The sequence below is a fragment of the Oryctolagus cuniculus genome, chromosome 8 (genome assembly GCF_051225735.1).
Source record: "Oryctolagus cuniculus isolate XC-2025 breed Fujian yellow rabbit chromosome 8, ASM5122573v1, whole genome shotgun sequence".
Classification (NCBI taxonomy): Eukaryota; Metazoa; Chordata; class Mammalia; order Lagomorpha; family Leporidae; genus Oryctolagus; species Oryctolagus cuniculus.
The window spans coordinates 110,953,268-110,967,750 of NC_142874.1; the positions used below are offsets into that span (position 1 = coordinate 110,953,268).

Consider the following 14,483-nt stretch of genomic DNA (forward strand, 5'->3'; position numbering starts at 1 on the left):
TTACATAGGCTGACCTTTTGCATTTTCCACTGTGAGAAAAGTTTAACACAAGATTCTTCCCCTCAATTCTACTGAAGCTCATAACAATTTTAGATTTATAAGACAGTCTCATGTATCTAAGCTTGTATTCTCTTGGTTCTTACGAGATAATACTATCTTTATTTTATAGACAAGTAAATCTAGGTTCTAGAAAACCGAAACTTAAATACTGTTATTGATAAAACACAATGGGAAATTCAATGACTTGTTGATTATAGGTGGATTTGCGATTGTAATGAGTGAAGATACTAATGTATCTTTCAGTATCTGGAGTTTAATCTACAATATTTAAATGTGCAGTCATTTTTACAGAGTTCTGGGAATTTAATCAATTTTCCATTTAATCTTCATCAGCAATAATTATATATTGACTACCTTTGTATCATGCACATTAGCATGACCAAATTTCAATCCCTTTTGTTCTTAAATATACTTAAAATTGGTTGCTAGCCTTTTTGAGGCATTTTTTAATGTATCTAATTAGTTCAAAGGTAATTAAATCTGCACTGATGGAGTAACTCAAGTTCATCAAGATAGAAAAAGTTTCTAAAATCATCAGTGAGTCAATAGTGTATTTTTAACAAAAATGAGTAATTAAAGGGGGAGTCTTTTAATAAGCCATGTTTTCCAAGTACCTAGAGGCTATTACTATTTTTATGATGGTTTCACAGACAGTGATTCTGTATGCATATGATTTGACTTGGCATTATTATAGTCATATTTTGGAGCACTTGGAAAAATCTGTGATATTTTGGTTTGGTCCTAGTTTTATTGGTTTCTTTGGTTTGGACTCTGCTTTCCCCATAATAATTCTACCCACTAGTACTACATAAAGTTGGAAAACAAAGGTGCATACTACTCTCCACAATTCAAAAACTAACACATAAACACCAACACTCACACACATGGAAAACCTTTTCCTCCTTTATCCTTGATAACTAAGGCACAGGGGAGTTTTTCAGTCAGCAATGTAGACTCCTTGGGAAGTAGTGCTAACTACCCTGCTTTATCACTTTATCAATAGCTTTAAAGAGACTTTGTATCCCTCCCTAAAGTTCCCAGCCTTACATGCTAGGTGTACACCAAATCACATTTATTTTCTTATCACTTTAAATCCTATATGGGGATTTAAAACAGATGTATGTGTATCTATTGTATCAGATGGAATAGACAAAGAATCAGATGCTGGGATGATAAAGGATTCACTAGATAAAATGCTGTAATAATCATAGTTTCATGCACCTCAGTGCTAACTTTTTAAATGATTTCTATCTCTGCCCTCCTTCAGAATATTTAACAACCAAGAAAAACCATAAGTATAAGAATTCTAGACTTCTCTTTAGTCTATCAAGCCCTCAGCTTGACCATCGTTAACCAACTCATATAGCCACCAGTATCCACCTATCAAAGGAAGCTGATGAGGTAAGCCACATGACGCTTTGCAAATGAGAATATGTAAACAAATGAGGTTCTGCTGAACTCAGAATAACTGAGAATTTAACTCAAATATGTTATCTACATAGGAAATGGTTACATTTACATTAGACTACTAATTAAAACACATTAACCAGAAATTATTTCTCAAATTTTTTGTTAAAAAGAAAGAAATGTATAGCATATATATATATATATATATATATATCTAAAATATAGGGGCCAACATTGTGGTGCAGTGTGTTAAGCTACTGCCTACAACTCGGCACCCCATATGAGCACCAGTGTGAGTCCCAGCTCCTCCACTTCAATTCCAGCTCCCTGCTAATGCACCTGGGAAAGCAGAAGATGGCACAAGTACTTGGGTCCCTGCAACCCACACAAGAGACTTGGAGGAAGTTCCTGGTTCCTGGCTTCAGATCCGCCAGTTCCAGTCAATGCAGCCATTTGGGGAATGAACCAGCAGATGGAAGTGCTCTTTCTCTCTCTCTCTCTCGCTCTCGCTCTCGCTCTCTTTCTCTAACTCTGCCTTTCAAAGAAATATATAAATATTTAAAATAAATAAAATAACATAGGATATCAATCCAATTAAGTTAAACTAATCCACCAGAATAGGAGTATGTATATATACATGTAATATACAATTATCATCAATAATCGTACATGGATTATATATTCATTATATTGATATATATGGAAATATATTGCATTTAAAATAAACTATTCTGCTGGACTGCTTTAGTGCATTTTATAAGTATTTCAACTTTAAATAGATGCTTTTCTCTATTTTTTTTAATATTTATTTATATATTTGAAAGTCAAGTTACACAGAGAGTGAGAGACAGAGAGAGAGAGAGAGAGAGAGATCAATCTTCCATCTGCTTGTTCACGTCCCATATGACCACAACAACTAGGACTTGGCCAGTCCAAAGCCAGGAGCCAGGAGCTCCACCCAGGTCTCCCACAAGGGTGGCAGGGGCTCATGGACTTGGGCCATCCTCTGCTGCTTTTCCTAGGTCATTAGCCTAGAGCAGGATCAGAAGTGGAACAGCTGGAATGGAACCAGTGCCCAAATGGGATGCCAGAGTTACAGGCAGTGGCTTTATCCATTATGTTACAACACTGGCCCATCTCTTAGTTCTTACTGGAATTTTAGAAAAGTTCAGCTAACATAAAATATATCACTTTGTTTCTAAGTACTTAAATTTTAAATGTAGACTATTTTACAATAGTCTCCATAAATCTATGTTTTTATATGTGTTATGCTTATATCTTTACTGGAAATATCCTGCTAAATATTGTCTTAGGATATTGGATTGGGACGACTTATAAACTGATTATGTTACACCACCAAAAAGTAAACAACAGGGTTTTACATCCCATCATTTAAATCACCACAATAACCCCCTTTTCAGTTAAACGGAAGATCAGCATTGGCAATTTTTCGCTGCCAAATTTAGTTGTGACTTTTTTCACCACTTTTGCTGTCAGTTTGAATCATCTTTAGAGGAAGAAGTTAGATAATACAAAGTGTCGCTTGGCTTGGCACGGAACAACAGGAAGGCAGGAAGAGAAGACAGTAAAACCCCTGCTGTTTATTTCTTCCTATGCTCATTTTAGTGCAGGGGCTGGTAGTAGAAGAAATACCATTGAGACCCTTTTCTGATGATTGGGAAATGTTGTGGAATGATTTGTTCTACTGACACCTGACCACTGTTGTCAAAACTCTTCTACAAAATATGTTACAATTCCTTACCTACAAAGCAACGGAGGATTCCCAGCTCACACAGAGTAGCAGAATAATTTTCATTCTTTCTGCTTCAACAGGTAATCTTTCTTTTCCATGGGGGCAGAAAGAAAATTTGCTTTTATTCCAGAAGATTTCACCTTAGTCTTAATGATTCTCAATAATGACATTTTTAGTCTAACATTCCTGGTGCATGAGAAAATAGCATAGTAACAGATTTCTTTTGAATATATTTTAGTATTGACTTTTTCTCTTGATAATAAGTAAGCAATAAAGCAGTCCAAAGAAGGAAAACAAATTGTCAGAAACCAATAACAAGTTTAAGGTAACTGGGACAGCAGAAATGAGACTCCATTTCAAACAAGTTAGAAGGATGGGGATTCTGTGGCGTGTCAATAAAGCCAAACATTTATAGTAGAAAACCAGAATCCCAGAGTAGGCATTTGGTGTAGTCATTAAGATGCAGGTTGGGCTGGCGCCATGGCTCACTAAGCTAATCCTCCGCTTTGCGGCGCCGGCACACCGGGTTCTAGTCCCGGTCGGGGCGCCGGATTCTGTCCCGGTTGCCCCTCTTCCAGGCCAGCTCTCTGCTGTGGCCAGGGAATGCAGTGGAGGATGGCCCAAGTGCTTGGGCCCTGCACCCCATGGGAGACCAGGAAAAGCACCTGGCTCCTGCCATCGGATCAGCGTGGTGCGCTGGCCGCAGCACGCCGGCCGCTGCGGCCATTGGAGGGTGAACCAACGGCAAAAGGAAGACCTTTCTCTCTGTCTCTCTCTCTCTCACTGTCCACTCTACCTGTCCAAAAAAAAAAAAAAAAAAGATGCAGGTTGGAATTCCCACATCCCATATTGAGTACCTGGGTTCGACTCCTAGTTCCACCCCCTGCTCTATTTCCACTTTTACCTTCTGGATAATGCGCACCTCAGAAGGCAGCACATGATGGCTCATATAGCTGCTTCCCTACCACTCATGTGGGAGATCTGGATGGTATTCTCAGCTCCCAGCTTCAGACACAAACCAGGCACTATGGCAACCATTTGGGGAGTAAACCAGTAGATGGAAACATGCATTCATTTTTTTCTCTATCAAATAAAAATACACAAATTATTTTAAAAAAATAAAGAATCCTTCTTGCACATACACACACAGTTTGATGGTGACACCTGTAAAAAGAATCTGATAGTGTCTGTTTTGGAATTTGTTCCTCCATGTCTTATTCCTGCTTCAAAGAAAAGTTGAAAATAAAAAAAGGAAATCAATGAACTCTTTAGTCTATCCCTCAGAGATTTGTTTTCTTTTTCTTGTAGTAAATTTAGGAATTCAGTTTCCAATTTCATCCAGTCACTACACTCAGGATTATACGGAACATTCAAGATGTTATGCAAAGCTGACTGCTTTCATGAACAGAGAGAAGATTTATGGATTTCAGGAGCAGGTCTGAAAATGAATTTGTGTTTGTTGTGAGAGACAAATGAACTCACCCTGGACAGAAGCAATAGAAAGGAAATTAAATTAAGGTCAGGTGGGTGGAGAGGACAAATCAATACAAGAACAGATCTGTAAGGAAGCCGTGTGTTACAGATACACCATGTGATAAGGAAACCAAGGTATCTCAAAGCCTTGCCTGGGGCAGATGGACAAGGAAGAGACAATACTCGTGTCTGGGAGGAGTATGCCATAACTGCAGAGTCTGCGCTCAAGTTAGAGATGGCTGGAAGATGAGGGACAGGGGTATGGAGGATTTCAAAAGTTTGTGGAAGATGTAATTAAAAGTTAGGTTTATTTTGATGCATTCTTTTAATCCATGCATTGTTTTTCTGGCATACACATTTTCCACAAACATTTTGGAGACGCCTTGTATGCCATCCTATGCCATCCGATTTCCCTTTGCATTCTTTGCCAGCCTGAATATGATTTTATTCTCTCAGCTATAAACAAAAGTCAAATAATCTTAGGAGACTATTATTATAGACTTCAGGTGTTCCCTTATTGACAAATTTACTGACAGATTTGGTGGTGAGGATTTGGCACAGCTGTTACAATGCTACTTGCCTTCATTAGAGAGCCTAGGGTTGAATCCTGCCTCTATTCCTGATTCTGGCTTCCTCCTACTGCACACCCTGGGAGGCAGCAGAGGGTGCTCCAAGTAACTGAGTTACTGCCACACACCTGGGAGACCCAACTGAGTCCCGGGCTGCTGATTTCAAACTGGCCCAACATTGACAGCTGAGGGCATTTGGGGAGTGAGCCAGTGAATGGAAAGTGTATCTATTTATCTTTCTCTCCTAATTTCTTTTCTACTCAGAGGTATTTTATTATTTAACTCTATTTTCAATTACTATTGTCAGTAAAATAGTGAGGTCTTATCTGTGGCATGATCTACGCCCTGGACACCATCCTAGGCTCTGGCTCCCGTCGCCATTGCTAGAAGTCAGGTGATCAAACGGCCCAACCGCATGTGTCAGCTCCAGCCCCACCCTAACAGAATTTGCTGCTCCCACTTCCCTACCTGGTGCAAGAGTATAACAGGACCTGCTTCCCGCACACATGCTCCCTCTCTCCTGATCTCTCTCTCTCTCTCAATTCCCCTCTCTTTCTTTTTCCTACACCCTCTCCCTCTAGCCTGTTGGATATCCTTATCAATAAACCCTTTCCCTTACTCCGGTGTTTGGTATGTTTTGTGGTGGCCTTACAACTAAATCTAAGATGAAGGAAGATTTCTATCCCATAGAAGAAGTAGAGACCCAAAATGTTTTATGAAACATACTACAAAACTCTTACTTGAAGATTTTCAAACCTTTCTATGACAATCTACTAAGTTATTGAATCAAATGCTGCTTTGTGTCTATTTAAGAGTCTTTAAAGTCCTTTCAGTTTGGACAGACCTCATTTTTGATGACTCACTGTTACTAAAAGAGACAGGAAATTATTCTGACAAGTATCTGAGCATCTGAACAGAGAATCTTAGAAAAACTTTCTCACATTAATATTATATAGTTTTCTATCAAACAGAGGCAGACAAGAATCACTTTCTTTTACTTTCTCTGCTGGTACACTTAAGTAACTTATGGAATTATCTTAATATTAGAAGCTTCAGTATACCGTGTATACTAGTATTGGTACCACAACAAATCACCACAAACTCAGCTTAAATCACACAAATTTATTATCTTAGAGTTCTGTAGGGCAGAAGTCCTATAGGCATTGCCTAAGAGGCTGGCAGGCTGAGCTCCTTTCTGGAGTCACCAGAGGAAGATTTGTTTCCTAGGTCTTGGGATCACTGACAGATTTCAAGTCCTTCTGGTCACAGGACTGCGATCTCCATTTTACTGCTGATTGGCAGCTGACAGACATTCCCAGGTTCTAGAATCCATCTGCATTCCTTGACTTCTGGCCCCACTTCCTCCATCTTCAACGCTAGCAACAAGGTAAGTCTCCCTCATATATCAAATCTCTTTCCTATCTCTTCCTACTTCATTTTTCTGATTTACACTTCTGCCTTCCCTTTCCATTATCAAGCATTCATTGTATCGGACTGGTTCCACCTAGACATTCCAAGTAATCTCCCTATTTTAAATGGTTAAGCTTAATTGCACCTGCAAAGTCCATTTTACCATAGTCAAAGATTCAAAGGTAACATATTCAAAGATTGTAAGGATTGGGACCTGAGCAGACTGGGGAGCCATATTCTGCCTATCACACCATGAAACCATTTTGTGCAACAACAGATCAGCTGATACCTGCACCACAAATAAATACATAAATATTGAAAATAAATATTTACCCACTTAAATGTCTTTAAAATCTTGAAAGAGTTGGCTCATGGCTAAAGGTATTGAAATGTTCCATCTTACAAATTGCAAAAATAACCCACTGACTAATATTAAGTGTGATTGAAATTGGTCAAGTGAATTTTAACTAAAGCCTTGGTGAGTTAATTTAAACCCTAATGATATAATTTACCAAGTACACTAGGAGTGCCCTTCTGTATTTGCAAAGACTAAGCACTGAAAATGAACTTAAATCAGCTGTCAGAATGAAATGAGCAATATTTTTAACTGGTTTTATTTAATATAAAATAAAGATGTGAAATAATTACATTATTGTTATCTCTAAAATGACATTACACTTCAGATGAATCAAAAAGGAAATTTAAAATTAATTAAATGCTTATTTGTTTGTCATAATATACCTTTAAAGTGTTTTGTTTTTAAGTGGACCTCATTAACAGCAATAATTTATATACTAAATATATTGTATTAATATCCTTTATAGATATACATAGTGTTCATGTCATAAGTTTTTACTTATCTGTGGATAATCAAAGAGATTAAAAATTATTAAACTAATAAATTCATATTAAATATGCTGGTTGATAAGATATGCTTATCAATTAACCTGATATCATTACATTTGCAAGTATTTTGTAACAGCTAAGTCAGATCTAAATTTATCACAATTTCAATTTATCACTCAAAAATGTCATAAAAGAATGGCTGTTACAGAGTCAAGGATCTTACCATTTTACCAACATTAGGCAAAACTTTTACAAATATCGTATTTTTCTAAATAGAATCTTAATTTCAAACATTGAACTTTAAAAGCAACATTTGATATACCATTTGCCTGTCTTTATCATATCAAGGTAGGGGTTGTTTGTTGTTTACTTACAATATATCCCCTAATTTCTTACTGTGAAACATACAAATAAAATTTTCTAAAAATATTACCAATAGCTAGAAATATCTAGGTTTCTTGATTTCTTTATGGTTCTTGTGTTATGAATCTTATTTTTCTGTGGATCATAAAAAAAAAAACACAGGCCAAGATGTACTTATTGCTAGTTATTGGCTTATAAATAACAGTAATACTCATAATTTCATTTTTTTCTCCAACAAAAATTATTTTTCCCTCATCGTATGCTCTTTATCATCTGGGTTTTGTTTGGATATTTATATCTGGTACATGCACATGTTCCTTAAACCCATTCCACTTACCAAACTATTCCCTGAGCCCCAGAGCCAATAGGCTTTAGGTTCTGGTAGCGCTTGAGAACTGTGAAGGTTGAGTCTCCCACTTCCACACTGTAGAACTGGTTGTCCACTTTGCTTTTGCTCATGTTGTAATATTTGGCAATATATGACACATCCACTTGTTTATCAAATCCCTGTCAAAAGCAGAACAACAAACATGACACACAGAAACAAGCAGAATGGTAATCAGGTACCAAAAAGTCCACTCCTGGTTATTAAATGTTTCTTTATTTTCATATTCAAAGGCAGAGGCCTGTTCTTTTAGTGATTATTATTATTTAGCTATTTTCACCTAGTTTCATATAGAATGCATATAAAAATGCATATAGGTATATTTATTCATACATTATAACCTGGAATAAAAGAATTTAGGGGAAAAATACAAAGGATTTTTTTCTTAATATTAAAATAGAACAATCTTAGATTTCAGTCACATAATCATTTATAAAGTATCTAATTTATGGAGCAAGCATCTGCTGAAAATTTCCTGGTCTCAGAGACTATCCAAGTTCCCCTTGAATCAAAGTGAATAAGAAAGCGGTGACCACCAGTCTTCCTTGCTAACGGACCACTGGCCACATGACGAGAGATAGAAGATTGTACCTGCAATTCTCTCCCAGAAAGAACTGAGATTCAAACTAACATGTAGTTGTTTTTTATTTAAGTGTTTGTCTATTTTCAATTTATTTGAAACAGAGAGACAGAGATCTTCCATCCTCTATTTCACTCCCCAAATGCCCACAACAGCTAAGGTTGAGCTGGACTGAAGCAAGGAGCCAAGCACTGAATCTGAGTTTCCCATGTGGTTGCAGGGACCCGAGTTCTTCAGTTATCATTCACTGTCTGCCAGGATGCACATTGTCAGGAAGCTGCATCGAAAACCTAGGAGCCCGAGCTGGCATCAAACAGGCACTCAGGATGGCCGTCTCGCTTCTTAACCACCACGTCAGATGCCTGATCCCAACAACTAGTTTTAATTATTCTAATTAGGTAAATTTAAGTGAAACAGTGCTGATTTCCATGTTCTCATTAATATAAGACAAAATGTCATTATCCTGTAATAGGCAAAAATTCAGTCCAAATTAGTACTATTGTAAAATATCCATGACACATTATTTTTGGAAAGTTTATATTTTCAATAGCTTACTTTTGCATTTTGTTTATTATTAATAAAGATGCATCTGTCAGTCATATTTAGTAACTGAAAACTATCTTGGAAATTTTGAATTGATACTCTGGTTTACGTATTTGGTAACCATGATTATTTTTTAATTCATTAATTATTCTATATTGTACATTATGATATAAATGGCATATAGTCCATAAAAAGAAGTGACCTTACAGGATATCATAGGGCCCATTCCTTACAGTACACCCTGGTGAATGCCCACCTAATAGGTATCCCCTCTTTTGCTGCTTTTGTTCAGATTATGAATACCCACACTTCCTGTAGATTTCTTCTAAGTCCCAGCAATTAAAAATGGAATCATCTAAGACAGTGAGTCTCATTAAAGCTAGCATTAACCGACTGGGGCCATTTGGGAGATCTGCAGGCATGTTTTGAAGTGCCACAATGATGGGAGTCATGGCTCATGTTGATTTGTTCCTCAGACAACACTGGGTGTCCTGCAGTGAGGTGGCGTATTGCTCCATAATGAGTAATTTCCCACATACCTCACTCTCTCTGTAACTCTTTCAAGTAAGTAAATAAATATTTAAAAAAAAAAAAAAAAACAAAGAAAAAAGAAAGTAGATATAAACTTCTCTGGGCTTTGAACCTCTGGATTGGCCATGAAATCATTTTCCTTGGTAACACTTTGCATTTCTTCTCTAAATGAAAGATTGAAATAAAAACACAACCTACTTCTCTCCTGTCTGACACAGGCAACATAAGTAATGGAAATGAGGAGAAAACAGTGTAGATGGTGTGAACATGTGTGGCAAAACCTATGAATCCAGTGCAAGGATCACAAACCCCTTAACAGCTGAGAAAGATCTGGGAGTAAGAGATACAGGACTGGCCTGTGATTGAGTCAGTACTGTGGCAGCATTTGATGCCAAGGCACAATCTTTGACCTCAAAGAATAACTTGGACCATAGATTAGGAGTCTTAGTAGTTTGGGTGGAAAACTGAAGACTTCACAAAATTTGCGAATGTAATAACAAAAGGTCTGAAATCCAAGAGGCTATCTGCGGAGTATGGAACAGAAAATTAAAGAAGATGGTTAAAAGCCAAGGTATTGCAAGCATATTCAAGAACACAAGAAAAGGAATTACAATTTAGACAATGGGTGTGGACAAGTTCAGAGAAACATTAGTTTTAAACAATCTTGTGGGAGGCAGGATCCGTCTCCTGCGGGAGGCGAAGCCCGCCTCCCATAATATGGCGCTAAGGAGTAACCAGCTTTTACATAGCTGATTCTTGACTACTAGAATTGCAGGAGCCGATTCATCCTCTGATTGGAAGAGAATGGCATGCTTGACACGTGGACAGGCGGAGCACGGATTGGTGGAGAGGACTATAAAGGAGAAGAGAGACAGCACGGTGGTGTGGGTTGGTTGGAGAGTGCGTTGGAGAGTTCGCGGGGAAGTTCGTTGCTTCGTTCTTTCCCGTTTCTCTCTACTCATTCTTGCTTTGGGAGTTCGCTGTTTGCTCATTCTTGCTTTACTATAGAATAGACTTGTAAAAAAGGGAACAACAAGAGTCTGGTCTGGTGCAGCTCCTCTGCGTGCGGAGGAGCAGCAAATCTTTGATTTTTTTTTTAAAGATTTACTTATTTATTTGAAAGTCAGAGTTAGAGAGAGAGAGAGAGAGAGAGAGAGAGAGAGAGATCCTCCATCAGCTGGTTCACTCCCCAGATGGCTCAACAACCAGGGCTGGGCCAGACTGAAACCAGGAAACAGGAGTTTCATTCAGCTCTCCCACATGGGTGGCAGAGGCCCAAGGACTTAGGCCATCTTTGATGCTTTTCCCAGGCCATTAGTAGGGAGCCAGTGGGACAGCAGGGACACACAAATCGGTGCCCATATGGGATGCCAGCATCTCAGATGGCAGCTTTACCAGCTATGCCTCCACACAGGACCCAGGAGTCCTTGATTTTAATCACACTACCAGAGACTGCTCTCCATGCCACAGCCTATTTCTATTCTAGACATTTTGGTATGTGAATAAATCAGCCTTGTTAATGTCCTGCTTTTTTCCTGGCTCAGAAAGGTAAAAAAATTTTAGTCTTCAGTTTCTATGGAATCTTCCTTGCCATGCCTATAAAGTTCAAATATAAACTTTTCTGTATGGAAGATGCATTTGAAAATATAGCATTAAGTATGCTGTATAAAAACATCAACACTAAAAATGACTTTTCTCTAGTATTTTCTGGGTTCAGGTTAGAGGATAAGATAGCTGATGAATGGCATTCAAGTAGGAAAGAACCAAAAATTTGTGTTGAGTGGTCATGATTATCCAATAGGTTTAAGGCAGGAATTCTGGAATTCTAACACAATTTTAATATGAATTAGAAACAGCTGGGGAAGCTTATGAAACATGTATTTCTTTTTTTAAAAATGATTTATTTACTTGAAAGAGTTATACAGAGAGAGAAGGAGAGGCAGAGAGAGAGAGAGAGAGGTTTTCCATCTGCTGGTTCACTCTCCAATTGACTGCAATGGCCGGAACTGAGCCGATCCAAAGCCAGGAGTCAGGAACGTCTTCCCGGTCTCCCATGTAGGTATAGGGGCCCAAGGACTTGGGCCATTTTCTACTGGTTTCCCAGGCCATAGCAGAAAGCAGGATCAGAAGTGGAGCAGCCGGGAATCGAACCGGCACCCATATGGATGCCGGTACTGCAGGCAGCAGCTCTACACACTACACCACAGCGTATTAATTTAATTTTGGGGCATCTCCCTGAAACATGGATTTCTGAGCCCCACTGCAGGGCTTCTGATTCAGTGGGACTAGAGTAAGGGCCAAGAAACTTTTTGAAAATAGTTCCATATCTTGAGAGCCACAACATTATATAACAGTATACTATAAGAGATGTCACCATTCTAAGATGCTAATTGAAGAGGCAAAACCTAGAAGCAGTGCAGACCAACAAGTAAACAAAGGATGCTGAAGTTAAAAACGAAGTCATAGCCGGCGCCGTGGCTCAATAGGCTAATCCTCCACCTTGCGGCGCCGGCACACCGGGTTCTAGTCCCGGTTGGGGCGCCGGATTCTGTCCCGGTTGCCCCTCTTCCAGGCCAGCTCTCTGCTATGGCCAGGGAGTGCAGTGGAGGATGGCCCAGGTGCTTGGGCCCTGCACCCCATGGGAGACCAGGAAAAGCACCTGGATCCTGGCTCCTGCCAGGATCAGCGCGGTGCGCCGGCTGCAGCGGCGGCCATTGGAGGGTGAACCAGCGGCAAAGGAAGACCTTTCTCTCTCTGTCTCTCTCTCTCACTGTCCACTCTGCCTGTCAAAAAAAAAAAAAAAAAAAAAAAAAAAAAAAAAAAAAACGAAGTCATGATGACCCTCCTAAGAGAGTCACCCCCTTAAAGGCCCAGATGCCCCGCAGTTCTAGGGATGGATTTCCTTCATCTCATTGGTTCAGTATGGTACCTGACCAGTGGTTTCTGAATTCACTTTTGAAGATGAGCTTCCATCACCTATTGATAGTAAACTTTACTTTAAAACATTTGGGAAGAATAAATGCAACTCATAAATATTTATAAATGTTCATCAAAATGGAAATTATCTTTTCAGGAAAGAATTTAAATTAATATGCTGATAATAAGGAAAAGATGCTACGTTTTTAAAAATCATAAGTCATCACAGTGGTAACTTTTTAAGGTCAATATGATTAAAATAACTACAGTATTAAAAATATTCTGTTGATTTAAACTATCTGAAATTTCATTCCTCCATTTAACATTAAGCTTATATTTAGATAATTCAACAATTATTTCTCTGTATATAATCAAATTTTACTTGCAGAAAATCAGGGCAAACTAGTTTCCTACCCATGATCCATCCACCAAAAACCATTTCAAGCTAAATTAAAAGAAAATATAATCACTGTGGAATGTAGGCATTTTGGTAGGCAGAGAGGAATCCAGAATATAACCTGTTCTATGGAAAGACAGCATGTTGCGTAACTGTAAGAAAGGACTTTATGTAATGAGTTCCTACTTTCAATTTATCTGCTAGCCCATGGCCATGGATTTCATGTAGAAAAATGCCCTACATTACTGATCCTAACTTGCATGTATCCAAAGCCTTGATTGCACTTTACTCAAATGTTAATAACCTATATTCCAGGAGCATTCCATCCTCCTTTTCATTTTGAGATGATAGGCCTACGTTAAGGCAAGCCGGTTCCTATACAAGAAACATTGATGTTTAAGACTTTTTAGAGGTTAAGCTTTCTTAGTTTCTTTTGAATGATATAACTGAAAACAGTACCTAGTCAGGCTCAGTTCTGCTGTGAAAGTTTGAACAGGTCACTTTATTCTTTCATTCACTCATTATTTAGATCCTGCTTGGTTCCAAAAAGGATTTGTTCAGTCCACTATAAAAGATACAGGAACTATAAAATCACCAAATTTCAGTTTTCAGAACAAATGTCAAATAAAGTAGGGTACAATTTGATAGTTTTACCATAAGAATTAAGTTGTGAATATCTGATAACTCAAGTACAAAACTTAGTTCATACTTGAGGCCAGCACTATGGTGTAGCGGGTAAAGCCACTGTATGCAGTGCCAGCATCCTGTGTGGATGCTGGTTCAAGTCCTGGCTGCTCTACTTCTGATCCAGCTCTCTGCTATGGCCTGGGAAAGCAGTGGAAGATGGCCCAAGTCCTTGGGTCCCTGAAAGTGCATGGGAAAACTGGAAGAAGCTCCAGGCTCCTGGCTTCAGATCGGCCCAGCTCCGGCCACTGTGGCCATTTGGGGAGTGAACCAGCGGATGGAAGACCTCTGTCTCTCTCTCTCTCTCCCTCTCTCACTCTTTCCCTCTCTCACTCTCTCATGCTCTCCCTCTCAATCTGCCCCTGCCTCTCTGTAACTCTACCTTTCAAATAAATAAAATAAATCTTTAAAAAAAAACTTAGTTCATGCTTACAAAAAGCCAAAGGGAAAAAAAGATAATGACAATCACAAGAAAACTATAATGAATGGGAGTTTTGATTGATTAATCCTATATATGTCATAATTTCACAGAAAAGAAATTTTCACTAGTACTCAATTTCAGGGAG

The 14,483-nt window shown here is 38.5% G+C and overlaps 1 protein-coding gene across 6 annotated transcripts in view; it reads right to left on the reverse strand.

Moving 5' to 3' along the window:
* MAPK10 (mitogen-activated protein kinase 10) overlaps positions 1 to 14,483 on the reverse strand; it is a 323,847-nt gene that overhangs the window by 119,124 nt on the left and 190,240 nt on the right. For all 6 annotated transcript variants that reach the window (XM_051819603.3, XM_051819602.3, XM_017347438.4 and 3 more), the window contains one exon: positions 8,219 to 8,388. In XM_051819603.3, coding sequence (XP_051675563.3) covers positions 8,219 to 8,388 — 170 coding nt within the window. The remainder of the gene's footprint in view (positions 1 to 8,218; positions 8,389 to 14,483) is intronic.